The sequence below is a fragment of the Pogonomyrmex barbatus genome, unplaced genomic scaffold, assembly GCF_055798465.1.
Source record: "Pogonomyrmex barbatus isolate J1 unplaced genomic scaffold, ASM5579846v1 scaffold6, whole genome shotgun sequence".
Lineage (NCBI taxonomy): Eukaryota > Metazoa > Arthropoda > Insecta > Hymenoptera > Formicidae > Pogonomyrmex > Pogonomyrmex barbatus.
Window position 1 is genome coordinate 7,330,225 of NW_028297160.1, and position 26,209 is coordinate 7,356,433.

At 37.6% G+C, this 26,209-nt stretch overlaps 1 protein-coding gene and 1 long non-coding RNA gene across 4 annotated transcripts in view; both read left to right on the top strand.

Moving 5' to 3' along the window:
- The window catches only part of LOC105422857 (protein abrupt), a 96,186-nt gene that overhangs the window by 28,952 nt on the left and 41,025 nt on the right, over positions 1–26,209 (top strand). For 2 of the 3 annotated variants that reach the window (XM_089082469.1, XM_089082470.1), the window contains exons 5-8: positions 21,712–21,933; positions 22,336–22,536; positions 22,708–22,876; positions 23,736–23,795. In XM_089082469.1, coding sequence (XP_088938595.1) covers positions 21,712–21,933; positions 22,336–22,536; positions 22,708–22,876; positions 23,736–23,795 — 652 coding nt within the window. Of the gene's footprint in view, positions 1–21,711; positions 21,934–22,335; positions 22,537–22,707; positions 22,877–23,735; positions 23,796–24,688; positions 26,097–26,209 lie in introns of those variants that run through there. The other variant, XM_089082471.1, reaches the window with a different exon arrangement.
- On the top strand, positions 5–13,618 carry LOC148935136 (uncharacterized). Its single transcript, XR_016140646.1, has 2 exons — positions 5–6,837; positions 9,770–13,618. It is a non-coding gene; the product is annotated as an uncharacterized LOC148935136 (long non-coding RNA).

Here is a 26,209-nt window from a genome sequence, read left to right on the forward strand (position 1 = left end):
GCATTTCTCTTTTCATCTTTTTCTTAAGATTTCTTTAGCTACGGATTAAAAGTTATTAGACAGACGGTCGGCGGAAAGCAAAATATGAAATTTACTTAGCAAGTTTTTCAAGTTTTTGTAATGCGAGATGCGATCAAATTTAATTTAATTTAACATTCTTAATTCGTTTGTTATTCAGAGATGTTTCAACACAGTTATTAATGTTTTTTTAGCGTGTAATAAAAATAGAGAGAATATAGATATAAAATAATTTTGAATAAAAATATTGGCTATGTGTTTTTGTAATGTTTGAGATAAATGTTGCTGGATAAATCAAAAGAAAAATAGAATTTGATAAGATAAAAGCTGATAAAATTGAATATCTTCTTTCTCATTAATATTATAATTATAATTATGACTTGAAATATTAGTGAATTATATTAAAAAATTGTAAAAATATATTATTTTGGTTTAGCTAAGACTGATGTCTTAATTTTAGCACAACTTTGTAAAACCTGTTGGATTTCGCAGCGATGCATTATTAAATCACAGAGTCAAGGAATGTAATTTAGCGGTCACTGCATGTGTGAGCGATGTGTAACTCGATCGTAAAGTAGGAAAGTCGAGTCAGGGTCGCGTATGACACAATGTGTGTAGGAACGCTAACACTGTGATGGCGTAACGAAATCATAACTGATAATCATGAATCGCAGTACTTACATACCTTCTCTCTTTCCTCATGGAAATTGATATCTTCCAAGAATATCTACGCTTTAATTTATCTCACAAAACTTGAATTTAACAGCAATTCTAATGAACTAATGAGCGCATTGCTCCAGTATACAAAGAATCTGTTTCCATTCCATTTAATATCCATTAATATTTATTTTTATCTATGCCATTGTTTGTTCTAAATTGTATCCGCTGTAATTTCTGGATAATGTGTGTGTGCATGCTGTATCGAGGTGCAGATGTCAAGTTTAAATGTGACATGATATTTATTGATGACTACAAATGCGTCATACAGAGTCGAATTTGGAGCGGTATATCATTAATTTTAACCGCTCCAGTAATAATTTCTACCTCCAGATCGGTCGCTAATCTTAGATCGTTAATGGCTGTAGGTTGGTGACGTAGCTGGTGTGTTTTATTTGGCGTTTTAACTTCCTATAATAAGAATTTCTCACACGGATAATATCGAAAATTTACAGACACATATTGCTGCTGCACGGGAAATAATAAGTAATAAAAATAACAAGTCAAAATGTAGGAAATTATATTCCTAATTGAATACTTCTTATCGTGTAATGTCTAAATAATCTTGTTTAAAGTTGTCTTATATGTCAAAATGTTTTTTAAATTTTTCCTAACGTTAAACATATTTATTATGAAAAATTGAGGTTTTCCTCTTCCTTGAAGAAAAAATGATAGAAATAACGTTATCAACGTGTATCTTTCTCTCAATTTGTAGTTAAGATCGAGATGTTGCTTTAATATCATGTCAACTGCCATCATTTCTTTTACAATTGATTGGTAGATCCGCAGGTTTTACGTGAACAAACGACGGGGAACAATCTTTCGGTATTACGATTTCAACGAGGGTCGGAGGAGTTTTATACTATTTGGGTGGGTGGGTTAGATGCAAATTGCCAAGAAGAAATAAAAGAAAAATGCGAAGAAAGAAAGTAGGCATTTCTTGGTGAGGAAGGGTAGATAGGAGGTAGATAGCACACGCCTCGGAGAATTCGTAAGTCGCGGTTTCCTGTCTATCTCGCTATCTCGGTTGAAAAAAATGAGATAACACATAGCAGCAAACTCATAACAGTCCTCATTGTGCGTTATATTGCAATATATTACCGGAAACCATAAATTTAATAACATATTAATTTTACAGTTGTTATTAATGTATTTAGTAACTATTATAAATAATGAATTTTGTGTTTACAACATAATATCGCTGAATATTTGTGAAACATAAATTAATTTATTAAAATGCTTGAAATTGAAGATTTAATATTAACAATGCTGATTTAAGAAAGTTTATTGGTGGATACAAATATAGATTTTTTTAATATCAATATTATATATATATAAATTTAAAATATACATGTGTTGCGATCGAAAGGTGATGCTTTTTTACCGCTATTCTTTTGCTAAAAATCAATATATCATTTTCTTTATGCTTCAGTTTTTATTTTCCAAGTTTGTATCTCATTTCCCTTACACAATTAAAATACTCTATTTATTTTTCCAATTAAAAAAGAACAATTTTTGTATTTTCAATTACTTTATTTTTTAAAATTCTGTCAAGATAACTAACTAGTTCATATCCTCATTCCTGATAGACATAAGTAGGTGAAAGTAACTGTAGAGTCTTATTTCGCGCATTAACGCAATCGCGAAATTATAATAACTCTGGTAGTAATTATATACTTTAATTGATTCGTGAACAGACACGCGGCAACCAGACCGATTATTGCCTCATAAATCCCGGACGTTACAAATCATCATAAAATCATCAAGAACGATGCAACTTCGCTTCTCCCGCATCCTGCTATCCTCTCAGAGAGAGAATTGGATTTTAAAAAATATATAAATAACTGCAATGCGATATTAAATTATGAAAGAAACAATAATTAATATTTATTTATGCAATGCTAATTATTAGATTTTCCTTGACAAACCGTAACATCAAAAGGACAAAAATGGGAATAATATCACGCGGGGGAATAACGCAATTATCACAATTAAATATAATTGTAGAGATAAAATGGCATTATGTGATATATAATTTGATAACTTCGTGTCTCTATGTGTCATGGGATTTCACATCATAAATATGAAAATACTAATTAAATTTCTCGAAAGGTCGTTCCTATTATATTAGACATTTCACCAAAATTTCTCCTAATATATTCTATGCATTTGATCCGAAATCTTATCAAAGCGATCTATGCCTAAAGACAGAATTGTTGAAGGAAGATGGTATCCCTATGAGATAAAGCCTATAAAGGACTTCCGGTTTGATTTGCATAATAACGTGGTGTTCGAATCATCGCTAACGGAGATCCTCCCCTTTCTATCTTCTGTACGCGAGACACAATCGATCACTTCGACGTGTCGTCGCAATGTCGTCAACAGACCATGTCCGCGTCGTGGTGCAGAGTCTCTTCAAGAACCTGTTTCCTCTACATGCACTCGCTTTGATCGATCCTCATCACCGTCTTATTGAAGCAGCATTCTATAGACCGTGTTCCCATATAGACAGATTTTCTTTAGTCGAGCGATCCGAATCAGCATGAAGACGAAACTCTAACTGAGAATTTGACAAATCATGCTTTATTTTGTTATTATATTAACGCCTGACATTCGAAGAAACAAATTAATACACGAATGGCCGATTTACATTTGCTTCTTATTAAAAAAAGTTCTTTTTTCAAGATTTGAATCAGACAATCTATTGGCGTATACGGCGAATTTATTTAATGTATCAATTGACTACGGATAATGTTATCGGTTAATCGACACGTCCAGAATTTGGTATAAAGAAAATACTAGCAGTATTATTATCTCTTCTAAAACGACGGCGTTTAGCATGTCGGATTTCGTCATCCTCGAGTATTATTCCGCGTCGGAACGACTGGATGTCGCCCAAAGAAAATGACTCGGGCTCGGTATGAAGCGACCGACTTTCTAATTGACGCGTACCACTAATTGATTTTAAGTGTCGGACAGTACTCGAGGCGAGTTAATAAAGCTTACACGTTGACCAAGCCAGTGCTTACGTCACGCCGGTCTACGTGAACATACGACGATGGCGCAGGATTTTATGCTATATCGCTTGAACCTCCGGACACAATTACATTAAGGCCGACTGGCCACATTGTAATTGGTAGAAGGGAGAAAGAGAGAGAGAGAGAGAGAGAGAGAGAGAGAGAGAGAGAGAGAGAGAGAGAGAGAGAGAGAGAGAGAGCTCGTCGTATTAACAGTCTTCTTACAATGAAGCGGAGTTACCATTATGCCGGCATTAATAGCAGACGCTCTACCGTATTACCTGCTTTTTGTTTGCCCACTTGCGCGATGACGTAGGATTCCGTATTGGTTTCGACGATCGCCTACTTATTGTTAGCGTATAAACAACGCCGTGTATAACGCTTGTGGCCGATATGACCTCGAACGCAGGCGTAATCAACGCTAGTAACTGTAAAGAGACGGTCTCGCGTGCACGCGAGAAATTCGGGAATGTCGTGACTAACGATAGAAATGAAAACAGCGGGAGATGTTTGAAGAACCGTGTTGAAATCTCCTCAGTGAAAATCGCGGTAACAGACTATTGCGTCGCAACAACGAAATAAGCGTTATCCCGGGGCTATTTTTCCGGGAATATTTACTATATTTACCGCTACGCTGGATACTTTATTATATCATTTTCATTTTATTTCCCGTATTAATTATCTTGTAGCGTTAATCGGTCTGCCATTTGTTCGGCAAATAACACGGCCCGATAAGATCCCACGTTCGCTCGTTCGTTTGCGACCGCGGTCGCACTCGCGACCGTGTCCTTTCGAAAATATTTTTGCGATTTGATTTAACGCGATGCACGTGCGATGCGCAATGATAACGAAACCGCCCGAAAGCTCTGATAAAGGTGCACCTGAAACGATGGATGATTTATGCGTCGATGCATCATCGCGTCGATTTACGACAAACTCTTTCATTTGACTATCGACCAGAAGTCCATGACGAATCACCCGGTTATCGAACCGAACTCGCAATGATATTTGCCAAAATACGAATAGAGATTGTGTATATAGCGAACTCTGACGATAACAAATGCTTCCCGCCATACGTCGTTTTGCTCGTAAGCGTCATTCTGTAAATCGCAACAGCGATCGTGTCCGATAGGATGTTCCTATCCGGTACCGATTTATTCTCGTGAAATAAATTCCTCGTCGAGGATAAATCTTTATAAAGAGTCACAATATACAAATTCGATGTAATCTCCATTTTATCTATGTATATAATCCATTTTTTACTAATCGATTATAGGATTGGTAGTTTACACAAAAAATTAGGTTGCGTTCGAAAAACATATATTAAGCAAATTTGACTTTGCCACGATGAGAGTCGGCGAATGACACTAATTGCGCGGACTCTAATCTGTTAATTAAATCGGAACTGCGTCGAAGCTCGGCGGACCGAGGGAGTAAAGTGAAAAGTAGCGGAGGGCAAATCAGATGATTAAAGCGTGGACTAGATCAACTGACATTTACGGTACTGCGAAGTCGAGGGAACGCGGGCGAGTCATGTTAATTTCTGCGCGCCGACACAAAGTATTTCATTTCCTTCGAACGGTCATCGTCGCCTGTGGATATTAATGGAACGTTAACGGAGTTATCTACCGCCGTGACGGCCTCTGAAAGGCGTGCTCTGCTTTGTTAGACATTGATCGGCGGATTAATATCGAAGTCTCATGGAAACAGGCTTAACGAGTTTTCGCAGCTTCTTGGAGCACCGAGGATTCACTAATGAATGGCCAAGTATATCCTATTCGCGTGTCGAAGATCTAACATAGATAAACATAGTTATGTGTATTTTCGGATCAGAACATCGATATACGCTTCACTTACGAATTTATTAATTAATATGGAATCAATTTTTATCTCAAAAAGAGATATCGAGATTGTCACCAAGTTTCTAATTATAGGTTCACTATTTCTGTTTTTTTTATAAATATTTATAAATTTGTTTCCTATCTGTTTAACAAGATTTATCTGATGAGCAGTGAGAATTTGCCGGAGAAACGTTATTATGCTCTAAACTGACCGTGATAATTCCAAACAAAATACAGAACGGACGGTGCGTGTAATTTTTCGCGTGGTAATGCTAATAATTTCTCTCCAACACGTCGCGTGTCCATTGACACCGGAAAGAAAGTCACGAACGACTCCTTCTCTTTGCTCTCTTTAGTGACTTGGTGACAGCTCGATAGTAAGAACGAGTCAAAATGTTTCATTCATTTTATTTTACTCTATTTTATCATTTTCCAATGTTTTTTCCTGTTCAATCGGAAAAGCCGACCCGCTCATACATATTATCATACTCACGGACGATGGGCACGCGTGTACGCATGGCTATATTAATCACGGCGCTCGTTCGCTCGCGTGCACAAACATCACCGGCGACGTCCCACGCGACGCGCGCGCGTGAAAATAATAAGAGCCGCCGGAGACACGAAGATAAAGGCGCAGACAAAAGTCCGTTATCTCGCTCCGACGGCCTTTTTTCAGTCGTAATTAACAAAAGTATGTGCGTTAAAATTGTGCAGCAGCTGGGAAAGAAGGGAACATAATGGTAGACGAGCGGAAAGGGATAATAAAGACGATTGATGCTTTTATGAATAGTGATTTTTATCTTTTACTCTTTGCATAAGGTAGCTGTTTTGTGTGTGTGTGTGTGTGTGTGTGTGTGTGTGTGTGTGTGTGTGCGCGCGCGCGCGCGTGTGTGTATGCTACGTAAAATTAAAATTTTAAAGACAACATTAAAAAAAATAAATATTGATATAGTTTGATTTATTTGTCGTTTACTTTGGTGCGTAGTTATTTTGTTGACAGGACATTAGCTTGGAAGAGATCTACGTCAGTAGATGATGGTGTGGGAGGGGATGTAAGTGTAGCTAGAAATAAGTCGCAAGAAATATAAATGAAGGGGGGATGAAAGCGGAATGGGAGTGTGAGGTGGAGGATATATACAAAGAGAGGAGTGCGTGCGCCTCGGGAAATACTAGAAACAACGCGTGCCGAGTGCAGGGCAGAGAAAATCACGCTTGCACAATCCCATCATCGTGTGGCGGGCAAGGTGCTCCATATTCTATATTTAAAGGCGTTCGTAGGGCAGGCTGAGATACCACATGCGTGCGTCTATGTGTGTGCGTGCGTGCGTACTCTCGGTCCGTCTCTCTGTGCCTCTCTTTCTCTTTCTCGTGACCGGTCGCATTTAAATTTACCATCGACCAGCGCGCCGTCGTTCTCTTGCGAGTTCTCACGCGCGTGTTGCGTGTCCATGCGTTAGTGCGTGTACGCGCGCTTGTGCGCGCGCGAGACTGGAAATATACGAGACGTGCGCGAGCCCGTCGTTTGTTTCCGGCTGTGCGTGATGCGAGGCGCGACTGTGTAGCAGGAATCTTAACGCCGTAGCGTACAGCATCTATTTCTAGTCGGAGAGCCTCGCGCGCCGAATCGACATTAATATCATGGAGATTTTGATCATTTTGGAGCTGACATCGATTTACAGCGGTTAAATGGTGCCTGTTGAGTTTGTTGCAAATAAGAGACTTTAATTACGGAATTTGATGAAGGATTGAAGATTTTGATTTGAACAAATAGATATTTATTTTTATGACTCGTTTACTAAATTTGTTTAATTTTGAATGGAATTTGTTAAAGTGGAAATTTAGCGGTTGAGAACATTGATCTTACATTTGCCAATTTGTCGGTGTTCGAGGAAAAATTGTAAACGAGTTTTGTACGCTACGGTTTCTCCAGCCGCGATATTCGCCTTCAAATAAAAGACCTAAATATCTAGCTATAAATTTAATTACGAAATACGGTTGGGTGATTAGGCTGTACGAACAAGTACCAAGGCGAGAACAACTGCGGCATAAAAGGCAATGAAAGTCTCGTCTCGTCTCGCTTCGGCTCGGCATTGCGTTTCCTCAAATAACGTTTTTGGTCCGCACCTCGCTTTAATTACTCGCTTGGTATATCGCCATCCCTCCTGATCCAACGTGGCGATCTAACGCACACACGTTTCAAGCTGAGAGTGTGATCGTTGTTACACGTGCGCGCGAGGGGCGCTTAATGCAAACTTAAACGACTACGTCATCCCGCACGTTACTCATCGAAGAGAGTTCCTTTTGTCTCTCGCTTCTTCGTACTATGTCTTACTCTTTTCCTCCCGCTCGTGCTTCGTTCCACCGTTAAGTACGGCGTTTATAAGCACTGTAATTCACCGTTAATGGAGGGGAAAACGTGCCGTGAGAGTAGTGCCAGCGATAGCTCGGAAATTGATCGTAATAAGGAGTAAACCACCTTTTCTTTTTCAGCCCGTCTGTCACGACGACAGATGGCGATCGTTGAAATAATTACGCGAGTCAGGAACACGCGAGAGTTCGTTCCGATTTTCCGATTGATCTCGGCGGAACGAAAATAAAAAGAGAGAAGAGACCTTTCCTTAACGCAGCTTCTTCCTGCTACGTCTTGAATGGAGCCTAAGTGCGGCCTCTCTCAATCGTCTTTCTCTCAAATCGACCGGTCTCACAGCGGGCGTGCCTGCATAACGCAGAACGCAATAATGTTTAGTGCAACGATTGCGAGCGAGAGCCTAGTTGCGCGATTGCTGTTGATCGAGTACGTACGTGGGCGTGCTGAGCATGACGCACGTAATCGTAAACAGCAGCGTGACGCGTTGGGAGGCGGAAGAATGGGGCTTTGATTAGGCAGCACTCAACATTAGCGAGCGTCCAGCCCGACTGATTCCAAGAATAATACGCGACGAACGAGACTATTTCGAACGCACTGGATAAATGTTTCAAGACTCGTTGTTGGGCGTAGATATCGGCGCGCTGGAGCTATATTTGACCGAGCAATAACGGTTACGAGTAGCTGGCCCCGTGGGGATTTACATGACGATGCCTTAGGCGACAGATATATGTATCTCTTTTATACAGAATTCAAATGATTCGTTGCCATTTTTACGAATCAATAAATTACCGGAGGAAATAGCGACTCGAAAGCGTATAAGAAAGATTGAGAGTGTAAATGATAAGTGTATCCCGTTCGCAAATATAACTAAAGTCATCTTTCCTCATTCTGAAAACGTGTTTTTTTTTCGAATTTACTAAATGTCATTTGTTCGATAATTAATTTTCAGAAATTCCCGTCATGGACGTTCAATCTCTGTATTTTATCTCTGTCGAACTTTAAATAGATTAGTGACACACGCATTTGGTACACTGTCACATTTATTCTATGAAAACTTCGTTTTCGGTAATAATTTGAAGTCATCAAATATCTCTATCCATTTTCAAATTAACTTATTGCATATTAATTATGTGCATATATATATATATATATATATATAATTAATTACTAAAAATTTAGGATGTAACTAATCGGTATGCACTAATTATTATGTAGACGAAATGGCATTACTAACACTCGTGCAATGTACAATAATAACGATTGTTATATTCTATCAAATTATCGTATGGCATAATAATGAATATGGCTTTATGAACTAATCGTGCCCATCGCAAATTACACAACAATTCACCGCCCACGTTTTATTTCAAGCCAATCTCCAAGAGTAGTCTTGAACACCAAACGCCACGTGGAAATATCACGTAGCGCTGCTGCCGCGTTGCCGTAAAATAATTATTTCTTTCCAAGCTATAAAAAGCATAATTAAGTCGCTGTCGAAACACTGCAGACGTTTGCTATAATATTTATGCGCGCTCATTTCCTCGATGTATATAACACACGGATTATATCTCGAAGGGGATATAACGTGGAATAAGAAAGAGTATACCCCTGCGAATTAAATTAGAAGAATGCTCTAATGAGGAATAATTGATATTTAAAACCCGGATACTTCTTTTTCTTTTATTTTACATTTTTACGATTCTCTTTAATACAAGTGAAATATGTCATACATATAAAATGTTGTTTTTTTCCTCTCATGCAAGAGCGACTACTCGTTTCTTATTCACACACGGCCAATTATTTCGCAGGCGGCGGCAGGTTTTGCTCTCGTTTCGGACTGCCGATCGAGGGCGGCCCCGTGTCGAATTTAGGCGGACGTAGTACATCTGTCGACCATAACGCCATCCGTCCACCGGATCGTCGCCATAAGTACCCGAGCGCATACATGAGTGAGCACCATGGGCGACGTGCGCGCGGCTGATCTTAAAATAAGATCGGCCACCGCGGCCGCGCGCCGTAATAAATTTCTTACCGCGTTGCCTCCTCCCGCATCCTCATCGCGTCCGCTCGCTTCACTCCTTCGTGAAGTGCTACCAAGCGAGAGCGGGGCGAAGTGGCGGAAGAAAAAAAAGAAACGTACTAAGCGTGAGTCGTGCTGGGATCCAAAGAACGGAGAACGACGAAGCCAACCCCGTCTCCCCCAGTCATGTATACGCGCTCACATCGCGCGTTGCTATATATGTTACGATGTAATTCAAGAATTTGACCGCTCGCCCGTGATGACACTCGGGCGGAATTAAAGACGCGAGCTGGCAACTGTCTCGGTTTAAAAGCACCATGATTAGAGCGGGGAATATTTTTAAAAATTTCTAATTTGACTCGAGCGTCTTTGATCGTTCATATGATTTGTTTTAATAAGAATATTATTTATTTTCTTGTAAAACTGTTATGTCCATTTTATTTTCACATCTTTTTCTATTTTCTGAAAATGTACAATTATATATTCCACTTATACTTCTTAGTTTCAAGTTTTGAATCGTAGATATCAGCTCAGCATTATTTTAAACGTCTATTTCAAAATATATCGAAAAATTGATTTTTCAGAAAAAAGTATTTCGAGTACAATTTTTTTATTTTATAAGGTTAAAAAGTTGAATATAAGAATGGAATATAAGAATTTCAATTTTAAATGGTGAGAAGATATTTGAATGTCATTTTTTCTTCTTATTAATTGATTGAACATTTAAAGTAAGATATATTCTATTTAACAGCAATCTTGATTTTCGTAAGGGCTTTCCGTTTGAGATGATTCACAGATTTACTGAAATGCCACGATTCTTCCTTGTATGTTCGTCTGATGTGGCAGCGACCGTCACTTTCAACATTTTTCGAAACGTTACCTGAATCACTTCATGTTAACGAACTCTAAACATGTACATTTCTTCTTTAATCCGTCTGAAATTTTTCTGAAAGATACTTGCAGTGTCACTATGTAAGAATGCGTATTCGTTTTCTTGTTTTGCGTTTCTTGGACGACACATTTTACTTCAGGGATTTCATCTGAATCATACTTTGCGACCTACTCGCGACTTTTGTCAATTTTCTCACTACGACCTTTCTTGGAATCTCGTTGATCAAGGCAGACAATTTCTTTAATTAACTAGCTTCTTGAATCTGAATCATGTAAGCTAAACATGTACATGATATAATTGAAGTATAAAATTTTTAAGCAAAATATACTATTTTTATTGATAAAGATGTTTAAATTATATATGTATACATAATAGCGTTTAGTTATTCTTATCTCTTCAAATATCAATAATGTAAAAAATATTCAGAACCGAATATAGTACTCCATTATTTTTAGAAGCGTGATAAAGATCATTTTTAAAACATAATCTAAAATTTCTAGAATTATTAATTTTCATAATTTTTTTATCTCACATTATTGCGTTGCTGTGATTCGAGTTCAAAGTTGAAGTAAATACATCCGTTCTAGAAAACACATATTTACTTTTAAAGTTATAATATTTCCTTAATGACAAGGTTAGTATTGGATGGCCTTTCGAGCATCAAATATCAATATTCGTATCAGCATATTCCGCAATACTTCTAAATTCATTCACATCGATGATTTTCCCTTATCTCAATCACTCGGTAAACATTTCCTGTTAAAATCTTCTATCTCCATAAATACATCATTTTACTCATGTTTTGCCCATCGTAATATGCATCGGTGTTGCAGAGAGTCATCACGTATATTGCGGTATTATTCGGTTCGTTGCGTCGTATGCAAATAATAAATCGCTTCACGGCGTCGTTTAATTGCTCATTATCATCAATTTATTAATTACGCCATCGCTATCGATATTTTGCAAACGCCGAATTTTTGATATGGCGTTTCTTCTCTAGCACATTGTTCTACCGGTAAATTCTACGCGGTTCTCTTGCGTCTATGACGATCACCATACACGCGTGTATCCTATTCTCCGCACACACGTACATTCTCCGGACACTGTGTAACGATCCGTTAATAACGTTACCGTTAACCGCGCATTAGTGGTCACCGCGGCTATTTGCATATCGGATCGGTAATTTCCAACCGACGAGAGAGCGAGCACGTGAACGTCCGTGAGTGCGTGTGTCTGCACTCGGGCTTGATACACGCGGATTCCACTGCCCGCGAGGCGCCTCGCCGGTCACCGCACCATGAATCGGTCATTACGGTGATTTATCCGTGATCGAATCGAAGGCGTCGTTGCCGAAATGGACACCGCTCTAATCGCCGCTGTGAATTTAAAATGCGCCACTACCGCCGTGAATTTAAAATGCGCGAAGATCGACGGGACACGATAAGCCGTCTAACAGTACGCGGCGAGCTAACTATCAATTATCTCGACGTCGAATAGGTCGGAGACTTTGGGAAGGAACGGATATTCTCAGAGCGTATCTGGACCTTGGACCAAAGTGTTCCGCGATAGTGCTCTGATGCATTAAGTATCTGGCACACGGCATAACGCGCGGCGGAGATTAATGAGAATAGATGATAATGTGGGTGGACAGATCGTGATTATTTATTGCCGTATGTACACGGAAACGTGTTTAGATTGTTCGAATGAGGAATAATGTATTCGCCTTGTGATAATTATCTCAAAGTACAAACACGATAGAAAAATAGTAAAGTTTATGAAATGAAACGTAATTGATATATAATTCACTAATAACGTCTACATGTTTGCAAAATATCAGTTTAAATTGTTCGACAGTTCTTGTTATTAATAATATTATTTGACTATATACGGGCCATTATTAAAGCCAACGATATATAAAAGTATTAATGCCGGGCACTTGCTCCGACGCGAAAATTCGCAAAACGTGATGCCGGACGCAGATAACACCAGACATGTATTATTAATGGATATCTCGATTATAAAAGCGGTCGACTATTATATCCGTGCGAACGGTTCTAGGTAATAGGGCTAACAATAAAATTCATTCCTCCTCGCAGCTTAGTATTCCTTGACTTCTCAATGCATTTTACATCCCGCTCAACATCACCGTCGCCCCTTGTCTCCTATCTTTTAAAATATCCCGCCCGCTTCGAGTGCGGCACATCTAAATATATCATGTGACTCGTATCGTATCAATTCTAAATAGCAGTACGAATCGCGAAAGAGAGAGACAAGGTCGATAAAAGAATGTACTTCCCCCTCTTCCATCTCCGTGATCGGATTTTTTTCATTATGTGTGCTCGATTTATTATTAGGACTTCGGAAGTCTTCAATACTCGTAGCCTTATTCAAACCCGCACTTAATGCTCGCCCGATTCTGAATTTGATTTGTCGCTTGATTCAATGCTAATGCAGACTGAGAGTCACAGTTACAAGCGCTAAACGCGTGGTGCGAACATGAGCAAACACATATCGGATTTTTATGTGCAATTCAGCAGTACTTTGTCTTGTCAGAACCAGTTATACCGCGGAGTAATAATATTTCCTCCGCTAGAGGCAAAGTAACGTTATAAGTTTATACGGGCATATCGATTAGACTCCGTTCGATGAGAAATTTAATTTCTTTTTATAGAAGTAGCAGAGGAATAAATTTAAATTTCTCTCACACGTATCTCTAACTGAAAAAAAAGCAAAAAAAAAAAACAATATTCATAGGTTTTTTTTTTCTCTTCTTTGGATGGTATCTCAGAATTTAGATGTTTGTTGTTTTGCAGAAATGCATTATATTATGAATGGAACCTGTTTATCCGTGGGAAGAGTATCCATTTAGTCCGCGCTCGCTAGCACGGTATTCTCGTTTTTCGTTAGTGCGCGCGGATGTACTCGCATTACGCTTAATGTCACGCGCCTAAGCGGCGCACATGCGGCCAGCAAATTATCGCCGGTATATAATTGTGCTGTGTGTGCGCGTATGCGCTCCGTCTTTTCTGTCGGAGCGCGACGTAGCGAAATCAACGTCGTACGGAGAGACGTTATACGACGCGCCGATGTATCTGCGAAATTATACTTTATTTATATTGCTTCTGCGCGCGATCTGCTAATAGAAACATGAGTATCCAGTATCCCTTGCAGTATATTGAAATAGTCAAACGCAGCATCCAAACGTCGCTCGTATAAGCAGCTCAATCTGAAATTGTATATGTGTATATAAATCTCCGTTCCGCGAGAATAGTCAAGTCCACATTTAATTCGTACGATCGCACGAATGATATTTACCTCTAACTTTTTTTATTAAGTTAAGTTATTAGGAAGTTAATTTCTTTTTTTGAAGATGCTTGCGATTAAAGGTGGATTTTTTTCTCAGCGATGTTTGCGTTCGCTCAATTCAAATTTCCTCTGCCTCTTACCGAGACATTATATTTTGTGTATGCGCATAATTATGTGGGATTACGCGCACAACATTGCTGCGCAGCAACTTCTTTTTTCTTTTTTTTTTCTTTTTGACGTGGAACAAAGACGGACGCGCCTTGCCTTTCGGTGTCCTGTTCTCTTTCAGTGCTCGTATAACGAAGCGAAAATGTCGACGCGCGTACCGAGACGCATTATGCTGCATGTATTTTTATCAACGGAAGTGCGTCGTTGTACGTGCGCGCATTCCTGTCGCGACTGCCTGGAAAAGGCGATGCTGGAGAAACACGCGCGATGCGCATTTATTGTCTCCTCTTCTCCGTATTGCACCGGTGGCATCGGCGTCGCGATTCAAAATCCACGGTAGATCAATAATGGGAAGGCCGATAGCGTCGCGACGGTAACGATTACGTCGTTATCTCGCGAATGAAATATTTCGCAATGGCGAAGCATTGCGGCGAACGATGCATCTATCGGTTACGCATAGAGGCAATGGTTCATTAATGCCTGATTGGCATAATTGGACAATGGCACTAATGCTATTGGCTACCATTCAAAGGGAACTGATAACGTGGACGAATGGTTTATATAAAATCTTTATATATAAGTCGAAATTAATCAGGTAATAATTCTGAAGCACTTTGACGTTACAAAAAAGATCGAAATACATTGCATTGTTTTTGAACTTGTTATTTTTAGCGAAAAGCTGATAATTCATCGAATGCTTCAAGATTGCGTTCCACTTAATGCTTACAATGCTTTCAGAATTATTTCATCTTTGTTATTCGCCGAATGTTAAAGAAGAACAAATAATGATCGTTGCGAGTGTTAAGTGGGGCCCAATTTTAATCAAGATGTAACAACATTAAAAGAAACATTTATATGTATATGTATATGTATGTATATAAAATATATGTATATATAAAATATATTAGTTTGTGCACATAATTTATTTACCTTGACACGGATAAAAGATAATAAATCCGCCTAATTCAGTCAACAAAATTTCGATGGGTTATCAGTCATGATAGTTGACGATTTAATGATTAATCCCGTTATCTGTCATTGTATCTTATACATCTAATTTATCGCCGTCGTTACTGGCGCGTGTGAGGTAATGTCAGTAGCTCTGAAAAAAGCAGGAAGTCAGTAACTATGTGCGAGGTTTGATCGATACCCACGCCGCTATTATCCTACGAATTGGCTGGATAATGCGAGGAAAGTTTAATACGTGCGTCAGTGAAACATCAGACATCGAGATAAGCAGATAAGAGAAGCGCAAACGCGTATGTGTGTTGCGAGTGCACTCACGTACGTGAATTCCTGCGAAGTAATGGATTCGAATCAACAATAAACAGTATCAAAACAAATCAACAAGTCCTGAATTATTTAAATGCTAAAACATTCGAATACTTTAATATATTCTGATGCGCAAATTAATTAATACAAATGAATATTTACGAATAATGGGAACTTTTTTCCGCATTTATGGTAAGCTAAGTTATTATAACTGTATTACTTAACATAAAAAAATAATATTAAAATGCTAAATACCAATTCGCAAAGATAATAGCTGATCGAAATATTCATTACAAAGTTAAACCGGAAAAACTTTAATGTTTCAACTGACGTCGAACCTCGGCAGTTTCAAAAGTTTTAATCACGTTCATATATATATATATATATATATATATATATATATATATATATATCACAAACAATTCGATCCCTGTACTCAAATAATTTTAGCAATTTTCTGCTTGAATGGAACACACGGTAACGTTAATTCTGCATTCGGTAAAAGCTAAATTTCAAATGCGTTGAAGCTCCGTTGCACACCGTGCACGCTATTGCATACGATGGTATTTCGATGATCGATGACGCGTGCTTGCCCCGCGTATCGATCTTCCGCAAACGAGCGTCGAACCCATCACTAGTTAGGCGCATATGTACGTGATGCCGGCGATATGTTTTGCGAAGCCACGACTGCTGGCGTGCACACCGCATAACCGGATCAGAAACCATGCAATCGTATCTACTTTTCTACTTACAGTTTAGTTAGGGTGCTTCGCGCGCATGCGATACCGCGATGTATAGCCGCCGTACGCGATTACATACCCGAGGTTCGTGACACTTGGCATTCTTTGTAATGCACACGCTATAAATTGTACAAACGACACCCCCTGTATTTCCTTTCGTGCGCAATTCAAAGCCATCTTCTTTCACGTGGAACAATTTGAGGTTTCATCAAAATATTGGCATGACACAATTTTCTCTATTTTCTCCTTACTTCGATATATACGATGAGAAAACATTCTCAATGATCGCTAACATAAACACGCTACGTAATCTTTTGTGAGTTATTTTGATATGATCGTAGAGTAAAGCATTTTTAGTCATATCGAATATCTTATGGAAGTAATAATTCGGAAGGAATTATTTACACCCTACGTTTTTGCTCCAAGTAAATCATTTCCCGGTTATTATCGCATCAACTCTTCATATAAAATATCGTAATTTATTTTCCTCTCCTATTTATTGTAAGTTGTGTTAAATAATTTAAATTATAACTCACAGCGTGCTCGCGAACTGAGACGGCAATCTCGAGTATCTCTGAAAATAGATGCTTGTTTATTATAAATAAAAAAGGTATATAGCTCGTTCGTTATAACGAACACCGGGAACTCTAAAGGAATTTAGGGCCCCAGCTACTACGGTATGTCTTGCGACACGTTTGGATACAAGTCCGCTCATTTTCTACGGCATATCGTTAATCTCCGCCGCCCCCCTTCATTGTGTCTCTCACGCATGGGCCCCGTTTATGTATCCACTAATCAATTATCGGTGCCGCTCGATCACGCGGCGATTCTTAATCGCTCGCCACGATCTTCCCCGTGCCGCTGCTTTACGGATTTTAGAAAGCGGACGCTCTGGATTCCGCCGCGCGATCGCTCACAGGTGGCTGGATAATTATGGCCGGTGATACGCGAGCACATTGATTCAAGGAAAAATCATGCATACACGGTACATGTGCACGGGGACTTGCGAAAAGTCGTTAATAAGACTACCGCAAAATTTCCCACGTTACAAGCCATGTTGCGAGCCTCCATGCACAAAAAAATCACGACGGAAGCTTACCATCTGACTAGATAAATGAGACAGACTGTGATGATGAATAGATAAGTATCTTATTTAGACTCTCTCTCTTAGAGAAACTTTGCAAATACAGTTTTTATCAAAAATCTAAAATCGATGCGCACCAATTGTCGAGCTGGCGGATTAAATTTGAAATTTTTTTTTTTTTTTTTGAAAATCGATTAAATGAGTAATGTTGTATATAATACAATATTGGTAAATATTGTATTATATTATCTGACGGCCATTTTTGATGATTGAGACAAATTGTTCATTGGGTGAAGTGTATACGAGCAATTTATCAATTAAATTTCATTTGATAACAAGCACAATGATGCGATACTACAATAAGATGTTTGACGATAGATTGCATAAATATTCCATATACAGTTCTACCTGTAATTATAATAGAATTGAATACATGGCTTCTTGCAAGAGCTATATTTTGTAAGCAAATAATGAAGCATTAGTTGACACGTCGACGTATTCTTGCATACATAGTTACAGTCGAATAAATATCATCCGTTAGGGAATTTATGATATATATCGCGCAGATCGATACGTATCTCGCAAATTAATCGGAGGCTCTTTGATCATTCGTCTATTCTGCTCTGACGCACACGCGATCATACAATTAATTATTGACCCGTTTTAATCCCGTTAGGTCTAATTAGAGAGGATGGTGTCTCGTCTCAAAGTTGTTAATTGAGTTGGTTAATGCGATAAAGGAGTTCGTAGTGTTCTCATTCTCCTCCTCTCTTGCGCCATCCATTGTGTCTCTCTTCTTCTACTTCTCTGTTTCGCTTTATCTCTTTTCATTGCGGAATTCTAAAGGTGTGCGGATACCTACAGACAGTGATTATTTCCACTACTTCAATTATTTGAATTATTCTCATCAACGAACTTTTCAGCACCCGATAAAAGTATCGAGAAATCATATATGTTCAGTATTCATAAAATTTTAAAATGAACACATTTGTTGAAATTTTGAGACAATGGAACGCTTTAAAAACAAATTACAAATTGAAGAAAGTTTATATTTATATCTTTTATTTTAAAAGTGCAAGTCAATAAGTCTTTTATTAATAAATTATTATCATTTCGAATTATAACAAAAGTAGCACAATGATAAAATGTTACTACAACGAGATTTTTCTTATCGTTAACGGTTGGACTTTCTTTTATTTTGTATTATATAATTAACATCGTTTATTCAATCGTATAATTATTATTAAAAAAATCATGTTTTTGTGACTGTGAAATTATTGGTAAAAATATTTCTATCCTATGTGCTATGCTTCCCTTCATCGAGAGATGAATCTCAATGCGTTCGATTGATTAAGTCGTGCTTTTGTCGAGATAAAACACTCAACCAGCGTAGAATTTTTCTTTTATTGGAACGACTATCGGCATTTAATAAAATATAGTTCTCCAATTACGAAACTGCATTGTGCGATTATTGATTCTTTGCGGATTCTGTGAGAAAACTTTTAAAGTTAGGTTTATTATTTTTCACGGTTATTTCTTAACAAAATATCAAATATTAATTAACAAAATATCAAATATTAATTATCTCATAAAATATATCTGATTAATATACATATTATACATATATATTAAAAGATATATGATTCTTTTCACATTATGTAAATTATGTTAATCTATTTTCTCGAAATTTATAACGTGTGAAATTTATCTTTGTGTGTTAAAGCTCTTAATTTAATTTATTAACATTTTCCTCCTTTTACATCATTTCCATGCAGCTTATATGCGCAACGCAAACTTGCTCTTCCATCTCAAGAACCATTTGTCCGATACGTTTCGTTGCAGTCCAATAAATCGAGACGCCGCACCTTGCTGCACCGCGTGCACAGACGTTAAGTCGATACTGGCCAATAATAAATGTCCCTGCACATGGCAGCGTCGAGCCTCCGCTGCTGTGGGTTTTCACGTACCGACGTTAAATTCGGGGCATCGATAATCGAAGTCGGAACGATTCTTCGCCGAGGTCGCGGCATTGTATGTCTCGACATTCGCGATGCAGGGTGTGTATGTGCAGCATCACGTCGTCTCGATGTAATTGTGTAGGCGCACAGAAAGCCGCGCCACCCCAGAAGGTTCATTAATTATAATTAATATCGCTGTCGATAATGGCACTAGCACTTCGTGCGATATTGCCACGATGTACATACATGCATCGCCATGAGATGCCTCCGCTTTCTGCTCTCGCGGTCTTTTCGTGAGAGCGATCATGATCGATACCGGCATACAGAGCAACCTTTCATTTAACCGAGAACACATTGTGTGTTTGCACTCATATTATGAAAATATGCATTCGTTTATTTAGAAATTAATGATTTATAACCGCAAGTTGAATTTATTGTGCATAGGTTTATATAAACAGAGGAGAAATGAATAAATAAATAAATAATTAATTAAATAGCGAAAATTAATAGGCATATTTGTGTCGAGTCAGTGTGTTTTGATATTTTTTTTTTTCCTGTAAATTGCACACGCAATTATTAACTGATATAATGTAATGTATTTCAGATATAAACGGTATATTATGCGGTAGATGCAAATACAAAATAGATTATAAATACGAATTTTTAATTTATAAAAACATAATATGAAACTGTGCACGTGCAACTTTGCCCGTTGAGGATAAATTGTCACCGTCTAACGATCTCCAAGATCGTTCAATATTAAGAGTTAATTCGCCGGTCTGACAGGTGCAAGAATTGATGCCTAAGGGGTACGGAAACATCCCGACGTAGATTGAGTATCGATCATTATACGCGTCGTGGTTATAAATTGTCGTTACGAATCAATTGGCCGCCGAGCGTGACTATTCGTGGATGTAATTAACCGTCGGCGGAAAGCGATTTCACTCGGTCAATCTACTGATGAGAAAGGTGAAAAGGTATCTGGAGCACTCTTGGCAATAAGGATATATTTTGCGTCATTTTATTATAGAATTTTCTATTTTCGCTGTAATTTAAACCGAGGTAAAATTTTTCCGCAAATTAAATGCCAAAAGTTTAACTTGAATTGAGCAGAAAATGATAATTCAACTATTCCTAAGCCAATAATGTTTTTTGTGCTAAAGATTAAAATGATAATAGATGGCAATGTTTTGTTTTAAAATCTCTTCAAATCTCCTTGCTGCGTGCGTTTGTAAAAACATCAGCGATTTATGTGCTCTTAAATGTACAAATCGGTGCACCAAGATGAAGGGTGGCTTTGACGTGGATTAAACGACGCTGATTACATGCATCTCGGTTGTAAATCGTTACAAATTAATCGGCCGTCAGGTTTCCCCTGCGTGTCCATCGATGGATAGGATTAAGCGCTTCGCAAGAGGAATCGATTCACCGAGCATCAATCAGAGAATCCTTCATACTCCTCTTAATCTTTAACTAATGTTGAATGGTTTACTATGAAAGGAAGAAAAGGAAAGTTGTTTCTCTTTTTACACGACGGATATAAAAATGCATATGCTTTTTGCTTATTAATTTTAGCATACGTAAGAAAGTTCTATTCTGTACACGAAAGAAAACGAGGAGAAGAGGAGGAGAAGGATGGGAGGGAGTATTCGTTACCGTCAAACCTCTTGACCTCTTGCTGATAGAGGATCGATGTATCTTTCTTGGTTTCCGATCTCTTCTCGTATGAATCTACGATTACAAAAATCACGCGTTTCCTGATAGATCGATTACCTTGATCGATCGAGCGTTAGAGCGCATACTTTTCGTAATTGCCACGCTGCGTATAAAATAACTGTACTAATGGTTGGCCGGGATGAGCTGATAATTAATAGCTACGATTAACTTGACACTGATATCTTATATCAAATCTCGTTGAATCAGCGCTGCGCGTTTGACCGTTTGATTGAATGGATAATCTTGAGCGATGGTACGATCGAAATAGAATGGGGGATTAAGCGAGTTACAAGCTATCTTAAACATTTATAATAATTTATAAATTAATTATTAAATAATTATTATAAACATTTATAATAATTTTGAAATTATTACTTTTTTAAATCTTATCGTTTTGTAAATTAAAGTAACTTTCTGTAAACAGATAACGATGTTATATGATTTTAGTCGTAATAACGTAAAAGTAGGAGTGATATTTGAATATAAATTATGTTTTGTTATTTACATTAGAACGCTCTCTGATAAGCGTGTTTTTCACTCCGTTATTACTCATAAAAATGTAAATTCGAAAGAAACGTTAACTTTTTGATGCAGGCAAATCCGTGTCCACATCCGATTGTCATCCTGAAGGATGTTGCATCGTCAGACATGGAATCCTTGCTGCGATTTATGTATCACGGGGAAGTACACGTAGGCCAGGAGCAGCTACCTGCCTTCTTAAAGACAGCACAGATGCTTCAAGTACGGGGTTTGGCGGACGTTAATAGCGGCGCCACGAAAATTCCGTCGTCGGCCGGCAACAACGGTAGCGCACCTGTAAGTTGTCCCCGCGGCAGTTTAATATGGAAGTTGGAAAATTAATTATACGAATTATACGGCTGGTTTCGAACTTTTAATTAATTTAGCCTTAATTAAAACGAATTTTAATTAATGTGCTTTTAACACTACGCCGTCGCCGTTGCCGTGACAGGCGGAATCCCCCGGCTAGAATTTCCCGCTTCGTCCTTTAGCTTTTAATTTCGCGACTTATAATAGACGTTAGACAAATATTACGCGAAAGTTTTAATAATGGATGAGTAGTCCGGAGTTTTGCAGATTATACATATAATGAGATTATTGAATGTTAAATATTAGTTGAAATTGAATTGTATAAATGAACGATTGCATCGCTTTTTTTTGGTGATACTATTGTCCGTACCTTATTATTAATCTGATCAGGCAACGCCACGTAATTGGCAAGATAATGGCAGAGGAGATCTCAATGAAAGCGACATGAGTCCGCCGGAAAAACGACCGAGAAGTTACTCCCCGCCAATGGGCAATCATGTCGAACAGAAAACGGATCTTCAGGAATCCTTGTTAGGTCAAGCACTCGAAGGTGGTCCCACGATACACACGACATCTTCAAATAATGTACAGGTGAATGAGAATAATGTATAGACAATTAAATAACAATGTTTTATTTCACATAATAAATGTATTTCCCTCCAAAATTGTAAAATTTAAGTTTTATAAAATTGAACAATATCATTACAATGATTATAAAGATATTTTATTTAATGAATATGGGAATATTTTATTTGTTTTCAGGCGCAATCGACAGGAGAAGATTCAAACTCTATGTCAGAAAATGAGGAAGATATGTCGAATCACGGCAGCATCCTAAATGCCGTGAAGACTGAACCAAGCGACAATATGCTAAATGACTCCATAGAACACCATCGTAACAGTTTTCCTGCAGCGTTATTGAGTCTTCAAGGTAATTATATAGCTTTTACAGCTTGAAATTCTCATAATAAATTTTGTTGTGCATTTTATACTTGGTACATTATACTATTTGCTTTATTAGCGATTAATTTAATAATAAATGCCGCATGTTCCGAAGGGAATAAGTCTATTGATCTGTTTGAAAAATATGTTTTATATCGGTAATTGCTTATGCAAACAACAGCCAACTTCGTTATTTATAAGGCAGGGTTGAATATACGATAGACCAAAGAAATCCCAATTTTGTTCAGAGAATGCAAATTAGTTTTTTAATTAATGGCACATTTAATTACTAATTACATTTGTAATTAATTATTAATTCCTCGGCCAGTTACTAATTACTTTTGTAATTAGCAATTAGCCCGACTTAATTACTAATTACGGCTTCAATTAAAATTAATTAATGAATAATTACAATTATTTCTATTTGTGTACATAATTTCATTGTATTCTTTGACTTACGAAAATGTGTTAACATGAATCTATTATTAAATGTAATAAACTAACATATTATTAACATAATTTGATTTCGTTTACCTGTGCTATAGTCAATTGAGCGATATAAATCTCATGATTTATATTTACCGTGAAACAGTTGACTTTATTAATGTATTTCATATATGTCATTGAATAAGAAAAATTTATTATATTTTTAATATATCTATAAGAAAGATAATTTTTTAAAACAATAAATGTTGCACTTCTAATCCTTTGTATTCAAATATAATATATAAATAATTATATTTATTTTATTTAATAATTATGTTAATTTTTTTATAATTTTTTAAAATATTTACATGTGAATTCTCTGACCTGACAATAATCTAATTAATTCTATTCATGAATTATAGGGATGAACATGCCAGGACCATCCGGTATGCATCAAGTAGCCAATCAGGATCCAAATTATGGTGAGTTCGTCAAATCAAACGATTCAATTTCACCCTTTTAAACATTCTTAAAGCCCAAACTAGTATCCTTCCGTCGTTTCCTAAAACTTTGATCTCTCGTTGTTGCGTTGAATGCATGAAACTCTCGTACCTCTCACAACCTTGTATTCCTTGTCAGCTATCCCTCTTACCACACAGTCAGCAGCAACGTATTATAGAGTCGCATCTCAACGGCTCTTCTATGATTTTTGTTATCGTGATGTCTTACATGGCGGAGATATAACCCTTTTCATAGCCATTATTATGCAATTACTTTTCTATTCGGAAACGAGTTTTACATCGTATCTTCGTCATTGTCTTCGTCTGCGATGCGAGGCTCATTTTCGACGTGACTTATCTATACTTTGAAAAATTGTGCCAGTGTGAAATCGACTCGCGCCGCTACTTAAAATATTAACAAAATTTTCAGGATCGGAAATAGAGTAAATCTAAAATTATATTATCTAAAGTAGTAATTTTAATTATACGTGATTATCAATGTTAGTGACGTTATTTGATCACGGTTTGAATAAAAATCGGAAACAAATCGCGATATGGGAAGATGATGAAGAAGAGGCGAATTGTGTATGTAGGGCGCACAGGAGCGCCAGGAATAATTAATTCGTCGTATTAATTCGCACGATACGAAGGATCTAACTCGATCCTAGGTTTAGGGAGAGGCTCGTTGGGGGAGGGTGCAAAAAAATTATCGAGGGCAAGTTGTCTTTATGACCTGGAAATATACTTTCAGAAAAGAAAGTCAAAAAAAAAATGCATAAGAAAGGGCTACGGGAGGCAAAAAGAAAAAGCGATTGAATAGTGTTTAAGGGATCGTACGAGGTTGGCTGAGGACTGACATTGGCTGGTGGTTCCAGGGCGGTGGCAGCCCTCTGGAGGAGATGGTTCAAGCTCGAGTTCCGGTTGGCTGCCGAGTACATCCTCCACGAGGAACGAGCACGCCGGGTCTGGAACCTACCAGAGCAGTGGAGGTCACAACTCGAAAGGGCAGGATCTCTCAGCCCTGCTTCAGCATCATCATCATCATCAACATCATCATCAACATGCCACCAGCCAACAGTCATCGCAGCAACACACCCTCAATGCCCTCAACTCCCTCAATAATCTAAACAGTGAGCAACTTACGATGATGCATCAGAAACTGCAGAACAATCTCCAAAGTCTACAGCAGAGCAAGAGCGATCAACTGAATCTCATGCTGCAGTCTTGTGCGAAGGACAAGATTGAGAGCATGGCGATACTCCATCAACAAACTCAAAGGCGGTATCATCAACAAATGGAGAATGCTAATCACAGCGGTAAACCCAAGTGTCCCGAATGCGGCAAGATATACTCGAATAATTCCAATCTAAAACAGCACATTGTTAACGTTCACACTATACAAACTGAATACATCTCGTGCCATGTGTGTAGCAAGCAATTCAAGACCAAGCAGTATTTGCAGATCCACCTGCTTTCTATGCATGGCATCAGAAAACGAAAGAGCTACCCTCTGTATCAGATGCAGGCACACGTGCAAGCGCAACAATCATTACAACCTGCTTCACAGGTTTCTACGAGCCAACAATCTCAACAACAATATTCTACGACTGACAGATGGTCCGAAGACAAGCAGTGATCTGGAAATCGAGGACTTACTGATATATGCACGAAAGATCATGCAGAATCATTCGCTGATGTTTCATAATTTATGATTTCTTCATGAAGACTTTTGAAAGACGATTTCGTAGTGATGAACTTGTTATTATTGGCGTTATAAGAAGAAATCAAATGTGAAAAACGCGCTGACAAAAATGACAATGTGTGCTTGTGTCTTCAGCGAAAGTGAGTTGACGCTGACGATATTGCAGATGTATATACATATATATATTTTTTTTCTCTGATGCGCTGGAGGAAGGTGCGTAGATTAAATAGACTTAAAATTCGTCTTTTTAATCACTGATATGTGTTGAACGAATATGATTGCGCACTTTCCTTAACAATTGCGTACAATCATACAGTTTAATAAGACTGCATAAAGTTACATTTTATATTTAAGCTTTAAGATTTTCATCATTAATTTCATTGCTAATTTATTTTAGCAAACATGAAATGACGAAGAGTTTGCTCTGATTTAAATCATTATTTAAATTTACATTAATATTTTCTTATTGATAGCAAAATTTTTGAATAAATTGCGAGTCTTTTGTTTTTTTTTCTTACGAGTTTAATAATACCATAGAAAATTAATAAATTAACATTTAATATGTTTATGAAAGCAATGAATATTTCAATTTTATTATTTGATCACAAACCACACAATCAAATTTTTTACACATATGTTGAATGTATGCTTCTCCATATTTTATATTGTAATTTTAGTATTACATTAAATGTAC